Below are 22,912 nucleotides of genomic sequence, written 5' to 3' on the forward strand. Positions count from 1 at the left end.
TTAAAAATAAATACAAAAATTAGCTGGGTGTGGTGGTGCATGCCTGTAATCCCACCTACTCGGGAGGCTGAGGCAGGAGAATTGCTTGAACCCAGGAGGCAGAGGTTGCAGTGAGCAGAGATCATGCCACTGCACTCCAGCCTGGGAGACGGAGGGGGACTCCATCTCAAGAAAAAAAGAGATTCTAGGGTGGGGACCTGGAAGAGGTGAATTCTTGGGGGAGGGTCTATGAGGAGAGGGGAATTCTAAGGGGAGGAAAACTCCAGGGGAGGCAGTTGCTGGGGAGAGGAGTCTCGGAAGGGAAATAAATTCAGGAGAAAGGCATATTTTGAGGGATGGGTCTCTGAGAGAGAAGATTTTGTGGATTTGCGGGGCGGGGTGTTCTGGGAAAGGGGCATTTGCCGGGAAGGGAGATTCTGGAGGAGGGAGATTCCAGAGGTACTGGGTCCTGACAAGAGGAAGATTCTGGGAAGGGTGACTGAGGGGACCAAGACCGAGTGGAGGGAGATTCAAGGAAAAAGGGGGGTCTAAGTTGAGGGCTCTGAAGAGGGGCATTTGGGGGTGACCTTCTGAGAGGATTATGGAAAACATTCTGGGAAGAAGAGTGAAAGGAAGGAAATTCTGGTGAAAGGGAGATTCTGGGGGGAGGGGGCCCTGAGGGGGAAAGGATTCTGGAAGAGGATCCCGAAGGAGGGGGATTCTAGGGAGGACAGGATTCTGGGAATCCTAAGTCTGAGAATCCAGCCAGATTCCTTGCAGTAGATTCCAGAGGGAAGATTCTGATGGTGGGGGATTCGGGGAGGAGGGAGTCCAGAAGAGAGAAAGATTACAGGTGGTGGGAGGGTGGGAACTGATTTAGAGAAGGGGCGAAGGGAGATTATTAAAGGACCAGAACGCAAAGGAGAGCTGCGGCACTCGCCGACTGCAGACGACGCAAAGTGTATTCCCTCGGCATTCCCCTCAGTCCACACACTACACTCCCAAGCCCCGCCTCTTTCGCCCACAGTACTCGTCCCTTCCGCCTCACAGGGCCCGCCCCGTCAGCTCCTAAGGGCCTTCCGGCCGCAGATTAGACGCCTCGCCCCTTAGCCGCAACAGAAGCCGTAAAGCTCTCTCCCGTCGCGACACAGCGCTCCAGGCGCCTGCGCAGACCCTGAAAACCGGCCAGGGTGGCCCCGATCTTTCCTTTTCCGGTTGCGGCGCCGCGCGGTGAGGTTTTCTAGTCCACGTTCACAGCCATGCCGTCCAAGGGTCCGCTGCAGTCCGTGCAGGTCTTCGGACGCAAGGTGAGCCAGACGTCGGATGGGAAGGGGAGGGAAAGGAGAAGGCCGGGGTCTGGGAGAGGCCGGTGGGCAGGAAGCTAAGGGGGAACATGGAAGCTGGAGTCCGAGCTCACGCGGCCCCGCTTTCTCTTGTGTTCCACAGAAGACAGCTACAGCTGTGGCGCACTGCAAACGCGGCAATGGCCTCATCAAGGTGAACGGGCGGCCCCTGGAGATGATCGAGCCGCGTACCCTCCAATACAAGGTGCTGGGATCAGGCACGGGCGTTGAGTAGAGGCAGGAGTCTTGGAGATGAGATGTAGCTGTTGAAAACTGAGGGCTGGTATCAACAATGGGATGTTGAAGCTGTGTTGGGTGTAGAAAAGTGGGGTATTTGGCAATAGAGCTGGGCTTTGGTTCAGAAGATGTAAAAGCTGAGAGGGGGATGTTGAAGATAAAGGGTTTGCCTTGAAAACTGGGATGTTTGGAAGATCACCGAACTGGGGTGGACCCAAAGGGTGGGGGGACATTGGCTTCTTAGTTTTATTTTCACAAGGATCAATGTTTTGATTCTGATAAATCCCAAGTGTCTAAAGCAGGGTTTAGACATTGTAAGTGCTCAGTATGTATTAGAATAGCTTGAATTTTATTTATTTTTTTGAGACGGAGTCTCGCGCTGTCGCCCAGGCTGGAGTGCAGTGGCTGGAGTGCAGTGCCGCGCGCTCGGCTCACTGTAACTTCCATCTCCTGGGTTCAAGCAATTCTCCTGCCTCAACCTCCCTGGTAGCTGGAAGTATGGGTGCACACCACCACACCCGGCTAATTTTTGTGTTTTTAGTAGAGACGGGGTTTCACTATGTTGGCCAGGCTGGTCTAGAGCTCTTGGCCTCAGGTTATCCACCCGCCTCAGCCTCCCAAAGTGCTGGGATTACAGGCGTGAGTTACTGCGCCCGGCCAAATTTGGGTGTGTCTAAATGCTTGCTTGTGAAAGGGGTTCTTCTACTTTTCCCTTCTCTCACTCTGTAGAGGGGCTTGCAGTGACAGCCTGATCCCCATCCTTTAGGAGTACTTTGAGGCCAGTGGTGGCAGAAGCCACAGAGGCAAGGGGAAGCCCAGTGAGATGGCTGAGCTGCGCAGCGTGTAACTTAACATTCATTCCTCCTGTTCCTTTAGCTGCTGGAGCCAGTTCTGCTTCTCGGCAAGGAGCGATTTGCTGGTGTGGATATCCGGGTCCGTGTGAAGGGTGGTGGTCATGTGGCCCAGATTTATGGTGAGTCCTAGGAACTGGGCACATGAGGGAGGTGGCTCTGGGAGGGAGGCCTTCACAAAGCTCCTGTAACCTTTAATTTTGTGTCTTCCTCACAGCTATCCGTCAGTCCATCTCCAAAGCCCTGGTGGCCTATTACCAGAAATGTGAGTGAGCATTGGTCCTTCCCATGAGGTGGGTGGGTATGTAGGGATCAAGTCAAGGACTCTGCTCATCTAAACCTTCATCCCTACTCTTCTCACTAGATGTGGATGAGGCTTCCAAGAAGGAGATCAAAGACATCCTCATCCAGTACGACCGGACCCTGCTGGTAGCTGATCCCCGGCGCTGTGAATCCAAAAAGTTTGGAGGCCCTGGTGCCCGTGCTCGCTACCAGAAATCCTACCGATAAGCGCATCCTGATGATCAAAGTTCACCTGTATAATAAAGTTTTTGAGGGATTTTACTGTTTCAAGAACTGTGTGTGGTTGTATGTGTTGTTAGTGCATGTTTAACCAGACGGAATGCGGAAAACACTCTCGACTTAATGCCAGTCTGGATTTTAACCCTACCCAGAAGTGGTCACACTGGGCTTGGCTTGGTGTGGATGGGTGAGACAGAAGGTAGGGGGTGTCTGTCTCTACACCTCCAGTAGAGAGTCCAGTGTGCAGACACAGCTGAGGTGGCAGTGGTTTGGGGCCACTGGTGGTTATAGACCTTGGTGGATATATGGGTCATCCTTGTGGGTGTCTATTTTTTCAATCCATTTACTGCGTTATAATGGCATATTGGGAAAGAACAGAGAAAATATGTAAAGTCAATCTTTTTTTTTTTTTTTTTTTTGAGACGGAGTTTCGCTCCTGCTACCCAGGCTGGTGTGCAATGGCGCGATCTCGGCTCACCACAACCTCCGCCTCCTGGGTTCAGGCAATTCTCCTGCCTCAGCCTCCTAAGTAGCTGGGATTACAGGCATGCGCCACCATGCCCAGCTAGATTTTTTGTATTTTTAGTAGAGATGGGGTTTCACCATGTTGACCAGGATGGTCTCGATCTCTTGACCTTGTGATCCACCCGCCTCGGCCTCCCAAAGTGCTGGGATTACAGGCGTGAGCCACCGCGCCCAGCCCAAGATCAATCTTTATGATGAAACAGGGTCTCATTCTTTACCCCAGGCTACAGTACAGAGGTACAATCACTAACTGGCCTTGAATTCCTGGGCTCAAAGGATCTTCCTGCCTCAGCTGTGACTCCAGGTTTGGTTTTTGTTTTTTTGGAGACAGTCTTGCACTGTGGCCCACACTGGAGTGCAATGGTGCGATCTCTGCTCACTGCTACCTCCACCTTCCTGGTTCAAATGATTCTCCTGCCTCAGTCTCCTAAGTAGCTGGGATTATAGGTGCCCGCCACCATGCCAGGCTAATATTGTATTTTTAGAGATGGGCTTTCACCATGGGAACCAAAGTCTGCTGGCTGGTAGAAGAGTAGCCAGGGAGGCCACGTCTGTAGTGAGTTTTCGGGTGCCTATTGCCTCAACTGGCTCATTTGCTTCCCTTGAACACCTGTGCTGGGCCATGTGCTCATCTTGGGGCCCTGGGTGACCACAGCCCTCTTCCCCCTCCCAAGGAGTTAACAGATGAGGCAAGGGTTGCTGCCCATGCTAGAGGAGGAGTCGGGCTTCCAAGCACAGTGCATCTTCAGCGTCTTGTATAGATGCTTGGAAACGGTCTTAAGCAAAACAAGCAGATCCTGGAATAACAGTCCTTAACATTGTTTAAAAATTGGTTTCCTTATGCGTCCTTTCCCTTAAGGTCACGGTTTCCAAGAACCTATTGACGTTAAGTGAGGGCTTGTTGAGTGGCTAATGACTCATATGAAGCTAGTGAACTTAATTGGGGAATGCAGTGATCTCTGCTTCCTAGTTCCTAGTTCCTAGTTCCTAGTTCTCTACAGCCAGTAGGGAAGTCCTGCTCTTAAATGCTGAGGGTGGGGCCGGTCCCAGTGGCTCAGACTTGTAATCCCAGCACTTTGGGAGGCCAAGGTGGGTGGATCACCTGAGATCAGGAGAGACCAGCCTGACCAATATGGTGAAACCCCATTTCTATCAAAAATACAAAAATTAGCCGAGTGTGGCAGTGTGTGCCTATAGTGCCAGCTACTCAGGAGGCTGAGACAGCAGAATTGCTCAAACCCCAGAGGCAGAGGTTTCACTGAGCTGAGATCGCACCACTGAACTCCAGCCTGGGTGACAGAGCAAGACTCCTCCTCCAAAAAAAAAAAAAAGAGTGGGGTTCACTGAGCATCTAGTGGGTGGTTGTTGGGGGTATCCACATCCTTGTGAAGTTGGTGACACAGAATAGGAAAGCTACCCTAGTGGCAAAATAATGTTCTGCAGCTGGCCAAGTTTTGCATTGCAGCCAGAGTTAACTCAGGTTAACTGGATTTAGCTGGTATTAACCTAAATGTCCCGGAGAGGGCACTGGGCACCACCCTTATCCTTTCGGAGCCCGATTTAGCTGCAGCTCTGAAGAGGACTGGGCTCCGAACCAAGGTAGGCCGGCAGGAAAGGTATTCCTGAGGGGGCGACAGAGCTGGGGCAGCAAAGCAGCAGTAAGAGTTGGGTGGGAGGGAGGAATGGAATTCACAGACACCAGGAGGAGGTGCGGAGGCAGGCCCGGAGCCCATGGTTTTCTCAGGGGGTCCAGAGACCCCCTTATTGAGGCTCCTGGCTCTTTCCCAGAGGCACAGCTGGGACACAATTGGACTGGAAAGGGGGCTTACCTCTCCTTCCCAGCTCCAGGCCTTGGAATAGACAGGCCCCTTCTCCCTCCTGCCTCCTCGAATACCGGGAATTCCGACGCCGCTGGGAGCCCAGGCCAGGCTGAGAACTTTCCTTCAGCCGGGAATGTGCAGCTGGGGCGGAGGAGGGGAGCACCGGCTGCGGTCCTGACCTTAGGGAGGCTGCAGTGGAGTGGATCACTCTAGGCTGAGGAGTTCACTTCCGCCACCACGGGGCCCCCGGGACGCAGCCCCGGCCCTGGAAGACAGTAGCCAGTCAATAAACAGTAAGTGAGCAGAAGCCAGCAGCTAGCATTTATTGAGCCAGGTCCTGTGCTGGCGACTGTACTCAGCTAATTATCAGAATCCCTGGGGCGTGCACAGCACCAGGCCACAAACCTCATGCGGGCAAGGCATTGTTCTCTCTTGTATCCCCACTGGCAAGAACAGCACCTGGCACAGGACAAGCACTTTTATTTATGTATTTTATTTTATTTTTTTGAGATGGAGTTTTGCTCATCTCCCAGGCTGGAATGCACTGGGCGATCTCCACTCACTGCAACCTCCACCTTTCAGGTTCAAGTGCTTCTCCTGCCTCAGCCTCCTGAGTAGCTGGGATTACAGGTGCCTGCCACCATGCCTGGCTTATATTCTGTATTTTTAGTAGAGATAGGTTTTCACCATGTTGGCCAGGCTGGTCTCAAATTCCTCATCTCAAGTGATCCACCTGCCTCAGCCTCCCAGATTGTTGGGATTACAGGTAGAGCCACTGTGCCTGACCGGGACAGGCAAATTTAATAGTAGACTTGAGCCAGGCTGTGTGGATTTGAGTCTTAGTGCTGTACCTTCCTAGCTGTGTGACTAGGCAAATCCCTTAGCCTCTCTGTGCCTGCCTCAGTTTCCTCACCTTTAGACTGAGGATTAAAAAACATGTTCGGCCGGGCGCGGTGGCTCACATCTGTAATCCCAGCACTTTGGGAGGCCAAGGTGGGTGGATCGCCTGAGGTCAGGAGTTCAAGACCAGCCTGGCTAACATGGTGAAACCTCGTCTTTACTAAAAATACAAAAATTAGCTGGGCGTGGGGGTGGGCACCTGTAAGGAAGCTGAGCAGGAGAATTGCTTGAACCTGGGAGGTGGAGGTTGTAGTGAGCCAAGATCACGCCATTGCACTCCAGCCTGGGTGACAAGAGCTAAACTCTGTATCCAAAAAAAAAAAAAATTCAGATTCCCAGCCAGGAATGATGACTCACACCTGTAATCCCAGCACTTCGGGAGGCCAAGGTGGCCAGATCACTTGAGGTCAGGAGTCTGAGACTAGCCTGACCCACATGGCAAAATCTCATCTTTACTAAAATCACAAAAATTAGCTGGGCATGGTGGTGCACGCCTGTAATCCCAGCTACGTCTGGAGGCTGAGGCATGAGAATTGCTTGAACCCAGGAGGTGGAGGTTACAATGAGCCAAGATCACACCACTGCACTCAGCCTGGGCGAAAGAGTGAAACTCTGTTGCCGGGCATGGTGGCGTGTGCCTGTAGTCCCAGCCACTCGGGAGGCTGAGGTGGGAGGATCTCTTGAGCCCAGGAGTTCTGGGCTGTAGTGCGCTATGCCAACCGGGTGTCTGCACTATGTTCAGCATCAATATGGTGACCTCTCGAGACTGGGGGACCACCAGGTTGCCTCAGGAGGGGTGAAGTAGCCCAGGTCGGAAACGGAACAGGTCAAAACTCCCTTGCTGATCAGTAGTGGGATTGTGCCTGTGAATAGCCACTGCACTCCAGCCTGGGCAACATAGGGAGACCCCATCTCCTTAAAAAAAAAAAAAAAAAAAAAAAAAGAGTGAAACTCTTGTTTCAAAAAAAAAAATCAGATTCTCAGGCTCCTCCTGCCCTGGGGGTCCAGATTTAATAGGTTGGGACTAGATCCTGTCATTTTGACTGATGCTCCTTAGCAAGTCAGGGTTTCAAATCTATTTGGAAAGTGGGAGGATATGCTCCCTAAATCTTCTCAATGATCCCAGGAGGCAGGTACTGTTGTCTTCATTTCGTAAATGAGAAAACTGGCTCAGAGGGAGGGCGCACACCAAATAAGTAAAGATGGGACTTGAATTCATAGCCAGGACACCAGGGTGCTTCAGAGAATCCCAAGGGAGTTTAAATAATGTGCTAAAGCACAAGAGGTGGCTGGGTGTGGTGGCTCACGCCTGTAATCCCAACACTTTGGGAGGCCAAGGCAGGCGGATCCCGAGGTCAGGAGTTCGAGATCAGCCTGGCCAACATGGTGAAACCCCATCTCTACTAAAAGTATAAAAATTAGCTGGGCATGGTGGCAGGCACCTGTAATCCCAGTTACTCGGGGGGCTGAGACAGGAGAATCACTTGAACCCTGAACCCAGGAGGTGCAAGTTTTGGTGAGCGGAGATTGTGCCACTGCACTCCAGCCTGGGAGACAGAGTAAGACTCTGTTTCAAAAAAAAGAAAGAAACAAAGAAGCACAAGAGGTTAAGTATTTGATATTTGATGAAAGCAGCTAATATCATCACCAAAGAAACAGCTTAAATTGTGCCACTCACTGGGCATACCACTGCTGGAACAAGGGGCAGACAGAGTGTCACATAAAAGCCTTTTGTCTCCATGACCTGAATTATTTTGCTGGGGGAGGGAGCATGTGGATGAATTGTAGAGGCTGCAAACTTGGAGGAGGAGTGAAGGGATCTGATGTATGTGAGTGGGCACAAGAATTGGGATATTCATGAGGAATTGGTGGGGAGGGTGCCAAGGGAAATCAGACAGATGTGGGACAGACTTATCCCAGAGCCCCAAAATTGATCTCCCCTGTCAGGATGGAATTGTCTCTTAAGTATCATGATACCAAGTCCCAGAAGAATCCAGTGAGGGAGGGATGGGTGCGTTGATAGACTGAGAGATGGCTGGTATGTATGGATGACAAAATGAGTGGATGAATGGGCAAAGATGGAAATATGGAGGGAGAGATGGACGGATTAATGGAGAGTGCTGGACGGAGAAGATGGTTAAGTGGGATGATGGATGAATGGATGGAGGGATGAAATGCCAAATGGAGGAAGGATGATAAAGGGATGGTTGGGTGAATAGGGCAGACGGTAGGATAAGCAAGGCAGACAGGTGAGATGATGGATTGGAAGATGGGTAGATGGAGGAAAGCTAGATAAATAGCTGGATGCACAGGTGGAAAGATGGCTGGATGGACAGGTGGGGAGACGGCAGGGTGGGTGAGATGAATGGATGATGGTGGGACATGTGAACTGCATAAATTGCCAAGGGAGTGGGTTTCTAGGGGTCTACTCGGAGCAAAGCTTCATAACTTGGCTTTCCTGGATGGGTATCAAGCAGTGTATACACTCACTGAAATCACACACCAAATTATGTTGGGACAATTTTCTAATAATTCTCAAAGGAGTCTGAGATTCCCCAAATGTTCAGAATCAGATTTGTTCTGTGTCAGACCTTCCCATTCATTGTCTTGTCATCCCGCACCACCTCCAGAACGGGAAAATACACATCGTGGCATGAAATAATCAGTATTAATTAACAAAACATTAATGACATCCCCTTCCCATCCCTGTGGATCAAGGCAAGAAGGGCCATTCTCTGACACAGATACCAGGAGCTGAAAAGCCGCAGCAGTTTTGAGGTCTGCGTTCAGCGTCTGGACTTCTGGGTCAAGTTCTGAGAGTCTATGGCATTTGGCTGAAGTCCTTGCTTTTGGGGAAGCCTCATATCCTGGTTCACAGGTGGAAGGGGGCATCAGGAGCCTCCTGTGTGGAGGTCAAGAGAGCGGGGTGGTTCAAACGGACCTGGGCCTTGGCTGGCCGCAGCCGCCCACCCCCGCCCACGTGGATGCTGACCGTCGTGGCATAGCTGAGCCGCCTGGCTGGGGGAGGTGGTGGCTGGGGCTGGGGAGGCGGTGAAGATGCCCGTGACGTGGGGGCAGAGGAGGACCAGGAGCCCCGGGAGGTTGCGGGGGCCTCTCCCCCAGGTCCCTGCCGCCGAGCCAGGCTCTGACTGATATATGAGGCTGCCAGGTATCTGGAGAGGGCAGCTGCGCTGGGGCCCAGGAGCCGACGGTTGGACGGTGGGGGACTATGAGGTGGGGTCAAGTCTGAAGACTCCAACCTGGCAACATGAGAGGCTGAGGGGCCTCCTGGTTTGGTCAAAACCATGGTGGTCTGAACTGGGGTGGGTAATAGCCCCTGAATGTCTTGAGAGCCTCCTCTCTCAGGTATAGGGGTGGCAGCTGGAACATGGGCATCTGTGAGGCTCTTCTGCTCCAACAAAGGTGTGAGTTTTTGGACCTGTGTGTCTGTAAGGCTTGGCTCCTCAGGTGGAGGTGTAGCCGCTGGAGCCTGGCTGTCTGGGAGGCCTCCCTGCTTGGGCAAAGTCGGGACACCTGGAACCCAGCTATCTGTGAGGCCTTGTGGCAGGGGCAAAGGTGGGGAAGCTGGAAGCCGAGTGTCTGGGAGGTCCTGGGACAAAGATGAAGGGGCATTGGCTGGGATCTGATGGTCCAGATGGCTTCCACGTGCAGGCAAAGGTGAGGTACCTGGAGTCTGAATGTCTGGGGGGTCACACGGCAAGGGTGGTGGGGTGTTCCCTTGGCCCCAGTGGTCCAGGCTGCTTCCACACAAATGCAAAGTCTGGATGTCTTGACTGCAGTCAGGGTCTGGACCCTGAACTTCCCTGGAACCTCCTTGCGTCGTTAGTGGGATATTGGTTGGGTTCCCACTGTCTAGGTGGCCTTCTTGCTTGGGCACAGGAGTGGTGGCTGAAACTGTGAAATCAGAACAAATCTCCTTGGGCAAAGCTGGAGTGGGGACATGGATGTCCACATGGTGTCCCTGCTCAGGACAAAAGGCGGTGGATGGAGCTGGTATATCCACGTGGCTTCTATGCTCAGAAAAAGGAGTGGTGGCTGGAACTTGGATTTCTGGGTGGCCTTGATCAGGGAAAGCTGTAAGAGCCGGCACCTGGAGGTGTGGAGGGACTTCGTGTTTGGGTAAAGGTGTGGCAGCTGGAGCCTGGACGTGCCGGGAACCTCCTTGCTCAGGCAAAAGGGTAGCGGCTGAAATGCGGATGCCCAGATGGTCTTGCTTAGGTGAACTGGAAGCCTGTAGAACCTGGCCATGCGGGCTGCCTCCCTGCTTCGACAAAGGCGTGGCAGCTTGAACCCAGGCAGCAGGGCCCAGCGGGACAGACTCCTGGGCACATGTCAGCGGGAAGGCAAGCTCACACACCAGCACGTGTCCAAAGGCAGGCAGGGGCCCTGAATGCAAGAAGAGGATCGAGTCAGGACCACTACCCCAGCCGGGACCACCTCTGCCGACCATGTACCCGAACCTCACCTGGCTCCACCTGCTCCTGGGGCAGGCGTGGGGATGGCTGGGGTTGGGCCAGAACCCGAGGCCGGCGGCGGGGGGCGTTGGCTGATGCCCGCGTCTCTGCCCGCTGCATCTGCTGGATCCGTTCGCTGTAAAGCCTGGCCAGCTCTCGCACTCGCGACGCCGTCCTTTCCGAACTCGGGGCTCCTGCCTTCCCGCTGTCTCCACCCAGATCCGAATCTTCCAGGATCAGCAGTGGCTCTGGGAAGACTGGCCGGGCCAGCTGCCCCTGCTCCAATGCCTGCCAGGCGCTCCGGATTTCTGAGCAAGAGCGGAATGCCAGCTCATCTGGGAATCCCTGATGTTGGGTGACATCCTGGGGCTGGAAGTCTGGGAATGATACCCCTTCTTCATCCTCCTCCGGCCCTGCCTTGCATCCTGAGGGGGGCTCTCCCAGTTTCCCAGGACTGCTTCCAGGGAACAGTCCTCTTCGGGTGGCTGGAGCCTCCGTTGGTTCCTGCAGAGGCCCCTGGAGCCAGGAGTCACAGGGTGGGGCGGGAGTGCTGGAAAGACTGGGGCTGCCGGGGACACTAGGTATGGCTGGAAGGCAGGGCATCTCAAAAACACTGGGAATGTCAGACAGACTAGGAAGGCATGGACCTTCGGGAATTTCACAGCGGCTGGGGATTTCAGGGAGGTTGGGCACGTCAGGAATTTTGGTAAGGCTGGGAATGTTGGGCATTTCGGCTGCACTGGAACTTTCGAGCCCCTCCAGGACATGGAGTGGGGAAGTCCCCCGTTCATCCATCTCCAGCCCTTCCTCCTCCTCCTCTTCTGAAGAGTCCCGGCTGGGCAGGGCTTGGAATGTGAGGCTTTCGCTGTCACCAGGCACCTGGGAGTCTCCAGGGAACTTGGGAATATCATGGGCTGATGGCTATAGTGGGCACAGAAGAGGCCAAATATATCAGCATGGTGGCCAAGCATGGTGGCTCATGCCTATAATCTTAGCACTTTGGGAGGCTGAAGCAGGCAGATCACCTGAGGTCAGGAGTTCAAGACCAGCCTGACCAACAGGGAGAAACCTGGTCTCTACTAAAAATACAAATATTATCTGGGTGTAGTGGCGGACGCCTGTAGTCCCAACTACTCGGGAGGCTGAGGCAAGAGAATCGCTTGAACCTGGGAGGCGGAGGTTGCAGTGAGCCGAGATTATGCCACTGCACTCCAGCCTGGGCAACAGAGCAAGACTCCATCTCAAATAAAATGGAAAAAAAAATAGGTATCAGCATGGGCTGGCCTACCTGGTCCCTGGTCTGTGCACCCACACCCAGAGGCCCAAGGGCACCACGATGGGACAGCCAGCTCACCCCTGGATCTTGAAGGCCTCTCTGATTCAGCAGGTCCAGGATTTCTTCAGTGATTGAGGTCCCACAGGGGTCCAGTGTTGGGGGCCCAGCATCCTCCAGGTCCTCAGGGGGTCCAGAGCCTGAAACTGGTGACTTAGATTCTGGGGGGTAGAGCTCCTCTTCGCTGTCAGCATGCTGGGAGGGGGGAAAGCAATGGAAGGCAAGGGCCGAGACTCCTCCCTCACATGGAGGAACCCAAGCCCCAATCCCCTTCTTTTTTTTTTATTTTGAGATGGAGTCTCGCTCTGTTGCCCAGGCTGGAGTGCGTGGTGCAATCTCGGCTCACTGCAACTTCCACCTCCTGGATTCAGGCAATTCTCTGCCTCAGCCTCCAGAGTAGCTGGGATTACAGGTGCCCACTACCATGCCTGGCTAATTTTTAGTAGAGATGGGGTTTCACCATCTTGGTCAGGCTAGTCTTCAACTCCTGACCTCGTGATCCACCCACCTTGGACCCCCAAACTGCTGGGATTACAGGGGTGACCCACCACACCCCTGGTCCCAATCCCCTTCGTGTGTGTGTGTGTGTGTGTGTGTGTGTGTGTGTTGAGACTAAGTCTCGCTCTGTCACCCAGCCTGGAGTGCAGTGGCGCCATCTCTGCTCACTGCAACTTCTGCCTTCCGGGTTCAAGCGATTCTCCTGCCTCAGCCTCCCGAGTAGCTGGGACTACAGGCACCTGCTTACAGTGTGCAGCTAGTTTTTATATTTTCAGTAGAGATGGGGTTTCTCCATGTTGGCCAGGCTGGTCGCAAACTCCTGACCTCAAGTGATCCGCCTGCCTCGGGGCTTCCCAAAGTGCTGGGATTACAGGCGTGAGCCACTGCGCCTGGCCATTTTTTGGTACTTTTTATAGAGATGGGGTTTTGCCATGTTGCCCAGGCTGGTCTCAAAGTCCTGGGCTCAAGCAATCCTCCTGCCTTGACCTCCCAAAGTAATGAGATTACAGGCATGAGCTACTCTGTCTGACCCCAATCCCCTTCTCATTCAGACCCAGGATTTTGGAACTCAAGCTCCCTTCTCTATCAGACCCTGAAGTCAAGGTGCCCAAACCCTATTTCAAGATATCTCTTACCTTGAATCCAGGCTTAGCTGAGGATGGAGAGATGAGAGAGAGAAAAGCATTAGTGAGACGGTAAGGGAAAAAGAATGATTCCCCATAACTGATAAGGTGAAGCGACCACCCTTCCCCCACCCACCCTAGGCATCACGCCAGGAGACAGACAGGGATGGAGCAGGATGAGCCGGGGCAGTCACTGACCGTTCTGTGGGAACATGACATAAGGGTCCTTCACCGGCTCTGCGGGGAGGACACAGTGATGTCAGGAGTCCAGCTCCCACCCTGATGCCTGGATCACCTTTAGGGGTGAGTGCTCACCAGACTGCCTGCGGCCTCGGCGAATCACAGAGGGCCCGGGAGATGAAGCTGAGGGAGGGAGGGCCAGAGCCCTGTGTGAGCCCAGCTCTGAGGTCCTAGGGAAGTGGGGGCTGAGGGCTGGGACTTGGGGACCCACCTCTTTTACCTGTATTCCTTCGTCCAGGGGTGAAACTTCTAGCATCTCGAGGTCGAGGAGACCCAAGTGGGGGTGTCAGGGGCTCTGGGGCAGGCTTACTTTTGGGGGCACCTGTGGGGAGAGTTTTGGGGCTAACAGCCAAGTTTTTCTTGCAAGTAATTCCTCTACTTCCACACCCTCCCAACCCAAGGCCCCAACTCACAGTGCAAGCTGTTTTCAAGGAGAACTTGCTTTGCCTGAAAGACAGGAGGATGAGGGCTGAGGTGGGTTGGTCTTGGAGCACCACAGGGAAGAGGCTTTAAGCACCGTATCATGTCCATTAATGGAGATCTTTTTTTTTTTTTTGGAGATCTCACTCTATCAGCCAGGTTGGAGTGCAGTGGTGCAATCATAGCTCATGTAGCTTCCACTTCCTGGGTTCAAGTGATCCTCCTACCTCACCCTCCTGAGTAGCTGGGATTTCAGATGTGTAACACCACATCCAACTGATTTTTTTTTTTAAGAGACGGGGTCTCGCTATGCTGTCCAGGCTGGAGTGCAGTGACTATTCACAGGCGTGATCCCACTACTGATCAGCACGAGAGTTTTGACCTGCTCTGTTTCCGACCTGGGCCAGTTCACCCCTCCTTAGGCAACTTGGTGGTCCTCCGCTCCCCGGAGGTCACCACACTGATGCTGAACTTAGTGCGGACACCCGACTGGCATAGCGCACTACAGCCCAGAACTCCTGGACTCAAGCGATCCTCCCACCTCAGCCTCCTTAGCAGCTGGGATTACAGGCATGCACCCGGCTAATTTTTTTTTTTGAGACGGAGTTTTTGCTCTTGTTGCCAAGGCTAGAGTGCAAAGGCTGCAAAGGCGGGACTTGGCTCACTGGAACCTCCGCCTCCCGGGTTCAAGTGATTCTCCTGCCTCAGCCTCCTGAATAGCTGGGATTACAGGTGCTGGCTACCATCCCTGGCTAATTTTTTGTGTTTTTTAGTAGAGGTCGGGTTTCACCATGTTGGCCAGGCTGGTCTCGAACTGCTGACCTCAGGTGATCCATCCGCCTCAGCTCCCGAAGTGCTGAGATTACAGGTGTGAGCCACCATGCCCCGCCCCAGCTAATTTAAAAATGTTTTTTAGAGACAGGGTCTCAGTATGTTGCCCAAGCTGGTTTTGAACTCCTGGGCTCAAGTGATCCTCCCACATCACCCCCTCGAAGCACTGGGATTATAGGCATGGGCCACCACAGCCAAACTGATGGGTGCTCCTACTGGTCAGGCCCATGACGTGGCTGGGGACCGTGAATCATCACCACAACCCTAGAAGGAACGTGCTATCATTCCTCTAGGTGAGAAGTTAAGGCTCAGAGAGGTTAAGTTACTTGCCCACGGTCAGAAAGAAGGGACACAGTAGAGGTTAGATTCAAACCCAAGAAACAGGAATTCTGCACTTTTTTTTTTTTTTTGAGATGGAGTTTCACTCTTGCTGCCCAGGCTGGAGTGCAGCAGCGTGATCTCAGTTCACCACAACCTCTGCCTCCCAGGTTCAAGTGATTGTCCTGCCTCAGCCTCCCGAGTAGTTAAGGTTACAGGCATGCGCCACCACAACTAGCTAATTTTGCATTTTTAGTAGAGACGGGGTTTCTCCATGTTGACCAGGCTGGTCTCGAACTCCTGACCTCAGGTGATCCTCCCATCTCGGCCTCCCAAAGTGCTGGATTACAGGCATGAGCCACCGTGCCTGGCTGGAATTCTGCACTTTTAGTGATCACATTATAAGAGACTGCTCTGGCATTGGCGGGGTTGGGGGTCTCCTAGCACTATTGGTGGAGGGTATCTCCAGCAACTTGGAGGGCTCCCAGCTGTGGCAGGAGCTGTACCTTGGCAGGGATGGAGGCGGGGTGGTTCTCAAAGAAAAGGCGCTGGAGACAGTGAATCCACAGCCTCTTCTCTTCTTGGTTCTTGGCCTGGGGGCGGGTTGGAGTAGAGTCAGGGGGCCAGGTGTGAGGTCTTAAGGCTGGGGGTATCCCTACCAGCCCGGCCTCACTACGTGCTCACCTGGAGCAGGTGTCTGTGCTTGGGAATGGTCAGATCAGACACTTTGAACCCCAGAGGGTCTCGGGGACTCTCGCTCACGCTCAGATTGCAGCACTGGAAGGAAAGAGAGGGGCAGCAAGCTCGGAGACCTTGGGCTCAGCGATTCCCCTCGTACAGAGATGGCCTTGGATACTCCCTGGGAAGATGTGTCCCGTAAGGCTGTGTGGTGGGTTTCCTCTCCCTTTTGTTTGTTTGTGTTTTTTTTAGAGACATAGTCACGCTCTGTCGCCCAGGCTGGAGTGCAGTGGCGCGATCTCAGCTCAGTGCAACCTCCGCCTCCCAGGTTCAAGCGATTCTTCTGTCTCAGCCTCCCCAGTAGCTGGGATTACAGGCACTCACTGGCCACCATACTCGGCTAATTTTTGTATTTTTAGTAGAGATGGGGTTTCAACATGTTGGTTATGTTGGTCTTGAACTCCTGACCTCAAGTGATCCACCCGCCTTGGCCTCCCAAAGTGCTGGGATTACAGGTGTGAGCCACCACGCCCAGCCTTCTTTTTTTCTTAAGTGGGGCAGCTTTCATTCTATACACTAGAAAGTAAGCCTCCCTTGGATTCCATTCTCAAACACAAGAAAATGTGGCAGGGTCCCCTGGCCCACTCTGTTGGGCACACGGGTACAAGGATGTGGGATACACTTTGTAGGTGGTGTTCTAGCCCCACCCCATCCCGAAACTCACAAAGATGTGGCCTTTGTAGGTGTACTCCAGCCCCCTGCGCTTGGCCACCAGCAGCATCCGAGAGAACAGGAAGAGCAGCCGCTCACCCCCTCGTAGCCGGGGGCCGCCCCCTCCACCTCCTCGGAATGAGCCCTCCAGCACCAGCTCCCCAAAAGCACTGAGCTCCGGGCCGGTCCAGCCACCCAGTCGCCGCTGCACTTCCTGCCAGGACCCCGCCAGGTGCGCCGGGCACAGAGACGAGCATAGGTAGGTGCCACGCACACACCAAAACAGGGGGGGTTAGCAACAGGGCCATGCTGTGTCCCAGCCAACCCTCCAAGGCTACCTTTGAGGCACCGATCCCCCCCACCCGCCCCACGGCCACCTGGAGGCGCGCCGCGTGCTCCTGTTTGCGCTTCATGTCGTTGATGTACCAGGCAACCGCTGTCATGGACACGATAGCTTCCTCCACCATCTCCCGGCCCCCGGCCCCTGGGCCCTCCGCCCAGTGCTTCCCTAGTTCCTGCCAGGCAGCCACCAGGTACGCAGGGATGAGAAAAACAGAGAAGGAGAAAGAGAATGAGAGTAACGGGACATGGATGGAGCACTATAAAGGTAGGGCAAAGGCTGGTCACGGCGGCTCATGCCTGTAATCCCAGCACTTTGGGAGGCTGAGGCGGGCGTATCACCTGAGGCCAGGAGTTTGAGACCAGCCTGGCCAACATGGTGAAACCCCGTCTCTACTAAAACTCCAAAAAAAAAAAGGCTGGGCATGGTGGTGGGAACCTGTAATCCCAGCTACTCGGGAGGCTGAGGCTGGAGAATCGTTTGAACCAGGGAGGTGGAGGTTGCAGTGAGCTGAGATTGTGCCATTGCACTCCAGCCTGGGCAAAAAGAGCGAAACTCTCTCTCAAAAAAAAAAAAAAAAAATAGGTAGGGGCAGAGATGGAGAAAGACAAACAGGCAGAGACAGGAAGTAGAATGACCTGGTGCCAGGCGCCACTGCCAGCAAGACCCTACACCAAACACTGGCCCACTTTCTTTCCTTTCTATTTTTTTTTTTTGGAGACAGGGACTTGCTCCGTCCCAGGCTGGAGTGCAGTGGCACAATCACATCTCACCACAGCCTCCAAACCTGGGCTCAAATAACCCTCCCACCTCAGCCTCCAAGTAGCTGGGACTGCAGTTGTAAGCCACTGTGCCCGGCTAATTTTGAAATTTTTTTTATAGAGGCAGGGTTTTTTGGGCCAGGTGCCGTGGCTCACGCCTGTAATCCCAGCACTTTGGGAGGCCGAGGTGGGCGGATCACGAGGTCAAGAGATCGAGACCATCCTGGCCAACATGGTGAAACCCCGTCTCTACCAAAAATACAAAAAAAGTAGCTGGGTGTGGTGGGGCACGCCTGTAGTCCCAGCTACTATGGAGGCTGAGGCAGGAGAACTGCTTGAACCCGGGAGGCGGAGGTTGCAGTGAGCTGAGGTCACGCCACTGCACTCCAGCCTGGCACCTGGTGATGGAGTGAGACTCTGTCTCAAAAAAAAAAAAAGAAAAAAAAAAATAGAGGCAGGGTTTTGCTATGTTGTCCAGCCTGGTCTTGAAATCCTGGGCTCAAGTGATCTTCCCACCTTAGCCTCTCAAAATGCTGGGATTACAGGTGTGAGCCACTGCACCCAGCCCACTGGCCCAGTTTCTAGGGACTGGATACCTGCCCAGGTGCACAGCTTGGTACAAAGTCAGAGGATACCTCCTCAGGCTTTGCCCAACTCGTGGGGGGGTCCACCCTCCAGATGCACCAACAGGTGGTCAAGGGACAGGACCTTGCCCTCCCCGACCTGGTTCTGGGGGCCCCAGCCGACCTGCAGCAGAAGATGGTACTTGAGGATGCGCTGGACGGGTTTCAGTAGGAAGCTCTGCAGGGGCAGCGAGTGGCGAAGCTGGGCCTGGCGCTCTTGCAGCCAAAGGGCTGCTGGCGGAGACAAGGACAGCTCCCGGAGTAGGGCCAGGGAGCTGGGGGCACAGCACAGGTCAGTGGGGGTTGTCAGTTCCAGTGGGTGGGGCCAAGAGGGGTCGGGGAGGGGCCAGGGTTTGGGAAGGGTAGAGGTCTGACAGGGGGCTGGGCAGTGGGGGAGAGGTCAGTTACTGTCACAGCCTGGCAGGGGTCGGTGCTGGATGGGTCGGGGGGTAGAGGGAGGTGACTGGCACATCAGCTTGTGGGCACGGCCTGAGGCCCGGCAGGGGCTCCTGCCCCTCACCTCGGGTAGTTCATGCAGTACAATGTGTAGATGTCAAAATCCTCGCTCTGCGGGTGACATGGGAGTCAGGGAGACCCCAGGTCCCAGCTTCCCACGACCCCCCTTCCAGCCTAGCCCAAGCCTGCTCTCCCCGCTCTACCAAGGCCCCCCACCCCTCTCCTCACCCGCTGCACGAAGCACTCGGCAATGCCCCCGGCGCTGCTGGTGTTCTCCAAGTCCTCTAGGAGCTCGCTACAAGGGAGAGGGGAGGGTGAAGAACTGCCTGTCTCCACGAACCCCCCCATGGGAGGCCTCCAGGAGGCCGACGCCCCAGCGGGCTGCTGAGGCTGGGGGTTTGCTGACTGCCAGCATCTCCTAAGGGGATGTCACATCTGGAGGAAGGGTCCTCTGAGGGCTACACGGGACATGGAAACCTGCTTAGACTTTGTCCCTGGACAGCTTCTCATTCTCCAGCTTGAACTGGTGTCACCGCTGGCATGAGTCTAGGGGTGTCATGTCGTGACTCAAAGAGCTAGGATGATCTTAATATCCTGCTATTATCCTGAGACCTCATCAAGGCACTTGAAAGTGTCATGGTCCTTGGAACCCAGCGTCCTCCTTACCACAGTGACCCTCCTGGTTTTTCAAGCAGTTTCCTAGGATGAAGGTTTTCAGTGCTAAAGCTGGAAAAGTCCCAGGCAAATCAGGTTTAGGGGGTCACACGCATGCTCACGCTGTCCCGGCCTTCAGGCCCCACGTGATTCTTGGATTCATCGTGAGCTCAGACCTGACACAGCCTCGAGACCTTGTCCTGATGCTGGAACCCTGTCCCAGTGTTTGGGCTTCATCCGGGTCCTCTGACTCCCATCTCCTATGGCCCTCCCTCACTCTGGGTCCTCACTCCCAGTCATGATCCCTGATCCCTGCCCAATGTCACAATCCCACGTACCAGCCTGGACAGAACACTTTGAAGCTCCAAGATTTGGGTTAGAAAATAATAGACCTTCTAACTAGTCAATGCCCTCCCCCCGCCTGTCCCACCTGCCCCTGACCTGCTGAACTCGTAGATGTCCTCTATGTTGGCAAACAGCGTGCCCACCTGCTCCATGCTCAGCCCCAGGACCCCGCCGTCCAGCAGAGGGCCCAGGTAGTCCTGCAGGGATGACTGGGGTTACCAGGGCCAAGGGGCTGGCCTGGGTACTCACTGCCCTCAGGTGTCTGCCCGCCTTACCTCCACGATGCTGCGGAGGTCCCTGACGTAGGCACGCTCTGTCTCCACGATCTCTCGGGCCACACGCTCCAGCCTGGAGGGTTTGGCTGAACCTGGGATCCCCACCGGAGAGAGATGTAGGCGGATGGGGGGCCCTGGAAGGGGCTCTGGCCTGGAGGCTGAGCAGGCTGGGGTGGGCCCCGGGGCTGGGTCTCCCTCAGAGCCCACTGTGCTCAGGGATGTGGAGCTCCCAGAACCTCGGGGGGAGGCCATGGCAGGGGTTGCAGGAGCTGCTGGGGTGTGGAACAGGAGGTCAGAAGAATCTCTCCCCACACCGACTCCCACAGCCTTTCATGCATTCAGCCCCCACCCTCACCCGCACCTGGCCAACAGCATGCCCACAGGCTCCTTCCTCCCTCCCAACTGCCCTGCCTTGGTCTAGTCCCATCCTCTCCTATTGGGGTCATCTCTGGACTTCTGGCCTCCATTCCTCTAATCCACCTCCACGAATCAGCCAGGTAGACCTTTATTAATTTGTCCATCTGACCGTGTCACTCCCGTGAGTATAACCCCTTCATGCCCCTCGAGATAAAGTCCAAACTCCTCAGATCCGCAGGGCAGTGGGCAACGTGGCTGACACAGATTCCTCCAGCCAGCTCTCCTCCCACAGCCACCCTTTTTCTTACACTCTGCATTCCACTGACACTCAACTTCTTTCAGTCACTTACATGCAGCCTTTTCTTACCTCTGGGCCTTTGCACATGCTGTTCCTTGCATGTGGAATACTCTTCCTTGTCTTTGCCCAACTCCTTCCCCCTAATTTTCCACTTCTCAGTTGAGATGTTCCCACTTCCAGGACCCTTCCCCTGACCTTCCAGGATGGGAGGATTCCCCCATCACAGCCCTTACCACTCTGCCCAGCGCTGCCCACTCTGGCCCTGTCATTGCCTGGGGATGCGGCCACCTCCCCCACCAGCCTCGGAGCTCAGTGTGAGTTGGCCTGGGGCTGTCTCGATCATCCCGCGTTGCCAGCATTGCCCAGAAATAAATGCCCCACAGGCTCCGCCCCTGCCTCTGGGCTCACCTGTCCGAGTCTCACACACGGTGGCACAGTCACACACTTCGCCTCTTCGGCCACACCCGAGGCTTGGGCTAGGTTTGGAGAGGCTCAGTCCTTGGGCTCCCTCAGGCATGGCTGAGCGGCCCAGCAGGGTCCTGTAGAAAGACCACTTTCTTGGCTATCAGGACCCCATGGGCCTCTCCGCCGACCAAACTCACAGATGGGGGCTGGGAATGAGGAGCATGTTCTAAATCCAGGGAGGGGCTCCTGGGAATCACTAATGGGGGAGGCACAAAGTGACAGAAAGATGGGGACAAGGAGAGAGAACCTGGGGAAAAAGATGGAAAAGCTGAGACAAAGAAGAGTGAGCGGAGCAGGAGGCGCAGAAGCTGCGAGTCCCGTTTGTTTGGGGCCAGAGGCTTAGAGATCCTGGGAACGTTTGGGCTCTGGCTGGAGCGGAGGGCGAGGGGCAGGGCTGGGAAAAGCCGTGGGCGGGAGGCCGCGGGGTCCCAGGGGAGGGCGGAGGCTGGGGGACCGGATGCCAGGGTCCTGCAGACGGCTCCCTCCCCCGCCGAGGGGTGCGCGCTGGGGCGCTGGCCCGGAGCCCTCGCTCCCCCTCCGGCCGGTCCCCCTCGAGCCCCGACCGCCGTCCGCACAGCCGCAGCCTCCCCAGCGCCTTCCCACACCCCTCCAGCCCCCAACTCCAGCCGGCGCCTCAGCTCGCCCCCCGCCGGCACGCCCCCTCATTGTTCAGCAGCGGCGCCGCCCCCTCCCCCAGTCCGCCTGGGCCCCTCGCCTTCCCCTCACCTCCCCGGGAGCCTCCAGCCCCGGCCCGAGGCAGCCCGGCTCCTGCGCGACCCCGACGCGGTCTCGAGAGAGGTTCGGAGCCCGGACTCAGGGGCGTGAACTTCGGGCTCTCAGGCTCCAGGAACAGAATTTGGGGTCTCTCGGAGAGTGGGGTCCCACAGTCGGAATTTCTCGGTGTTCTAAAGTGGGGGATGCTAGGAGCCTCGACTCTGGAGTCTCAGATGGGGGCGCTGGGGACCCACATTTCTGAGTCTTCTAGATAGGGCTGTGGGGTGGCGGGTGGATTCCCGGAGTTCCCCTAACTCTAGGGGCAGGGATGAAACTCCCTGTGGGGTGGCGGGTGGATTCCCGGAGTTCCCCTAACTCTAGGGGCAGGGATGAAACTCCCTCTAGGTGGGAGCACAGGGGGGTCCCAAAGTCCTGGGTCCCCTTGAAGTGATGGACGCTGCAGCCCAAAACTGGATAGGGGGCTTAGAAGTCTGAATCTCAAGTTCCTCCAATGCGGGGTCTTGGGATCGGAGCCAAGAAGGGAGTCTGCGGTCCTGGATCCTGAGTTCTTGAAACGGGGGTGTGGGGCTCTCGGCCTCCAGGGTCCTGCGGGGTGACGTCCAGGGCTCCCGGCTGCTCCAGGAGGGGGCGCTGGGCACCTGGATGGCTCAAGTCCTCCAGCCTGGGCGCCCGGGCCTGGGCTTCGGGGTCTCTCAGGATGCCGAGCAGAAATTCTGGACGCCGGGGTCCGAGCCTCTGGACCCCTCGGGCTCTCAGCTGGGTGTCACAGGGCTCGAGTGACGGCGGCGGCGCCACATCTGGGGAGGGAGAATCCGGTCCCAGCTGTGCGGCGGGGGGCGGTCGCCCGGGGCTTCCCCTCCCCCTCTGTCGCCCCGGCTCACATCCTGTTCCCGCCTGCGGGGGGGAGGGGCAGCCTTCCGGCCGGCCCGGCAGCGACGGGTTAAGGCCCCAACCCCTTATTCTGCATATTCATGAGGAGGCGTGTTCTCTGGGTAGGCGACACCTCTACATTCCAAATGCCTCGCGGACTTTTCCCTTTTACAGCAAGGGCTGCGAGGCGTGAGAATCCGGAACTGACGAAGGACTGTGTCCCATTGGTAAATCAAAAGTTTTTAATCTGCATATGTAATACAAGGCGGGGCTGTCCGGTGAGGTCACGTGGCCATGAATGACTGAAGGACTCCCCGGCGCAAGGGTGCGGCCAGAGCTCCAGTGGCGCAATCGGTTAGCGCGCGGTACTTATATGACAGTGCGAGCGGAGCAATGCCGAGGTTGTGAGTTCGATCCTCACCTGGAGCA

At 55.5% G+C, this 22,912-nt stretch overlaps 2 protein-coding genes and 1 non-coding gene across 3 annotated transcripts; 2 read left to right on the forward strand and 1 right to left on the reverse strand.

Moving 5' to 3' along the window:
* The first annotated feature begins 1,159 nt into the window (after positions 1-1,159).
* RPS16 (ribosomal protein S16) lies at positions 1,160-2,979 on the forward strand. The gene is made up of 5 exons (XM_012435737.3): positions 1,160-1,286; positions 1,426-1,527; positions 2,436-2,532; positions 2,628-2,675; positions 2,775-2,979. Exons 1-5 carry the CDS (start codon positions 1,239-1,241, stop codon positions 2,918-2,920), a joined length of 441 nt encoding a protein of 146 aa, XP_012291160.1. The 5' UTR covers positions 1,160-1,238; the 3' UTR covers positions 2,921-2,979.
* A 6,070-nt stretch (positions 2,980-9,049) lies between these two features.
* Positions 9,050-21,207, reverse strand: PLEKHG2 (pleckstrin homology and RhoGEF domain containing G2). The gene is made up of 19 exons (XM_012435695.2): positions 21,126-21,207; positions 20,822-20,952; positions 19,759-20,030; positions 19,580-19,680; positions 18,713-18,779; positions 18,549-18,595; positions 18,153-18,303; positions 16,682-16,819; positions 16,318-16,518; positions 15,600-15,692; positions 15,422-15,508; positions 13,760-13,793; positions 13,567-13,668; positions 13,422-13,469; positions 13,305-13,343; positions 13,119-13,135; positions 12,007-12,180; positions 10,664-11,573; positions 9,050-10,584 (listed from the first exon to the last, which is right to left on the reverse strand). Exons 2-19 carry the CDS (start codon positions 20,928-20,930, stop codon positions 9,050-9,052), a joined length of 4,125 nt encoding a protein of 1,374 aa, XP_012291118.2. The 5' UTR covers positions 20,931-20,952; positions 21,126-21,207.
* Positions 21,208-22,819: 1,612 nt separating this feature from the next.
* Positions 22,820-22,912, forward strand: TRNAI-UAU (transfer RNA isoleucine (anticodon UAU)). Its single transcript is given in 2 exon segments — positions 22,820-22,857; positions 22,877-22,912. It is a non-coding gene; the product is annotated as a tRNA-Ile (tRNA).

The sequence above is a fragment of the Aotus nancymaae genome, unplaced genomic scaffold (genome assembly GCF_030222135.1).
Source record: "Aotus nancymaae isolate 86718 unplaced genomic scaffold, 86718_ANA_hifiasm-v0.15.2.pri h1tg000028l, whole genome shotgun sequence".
Lineage (NCBI taxonomy): Eukaryota > Metazoa > Chordata > Mammalia > Primates > Aotidae > Aotus > Aotus nancymaae.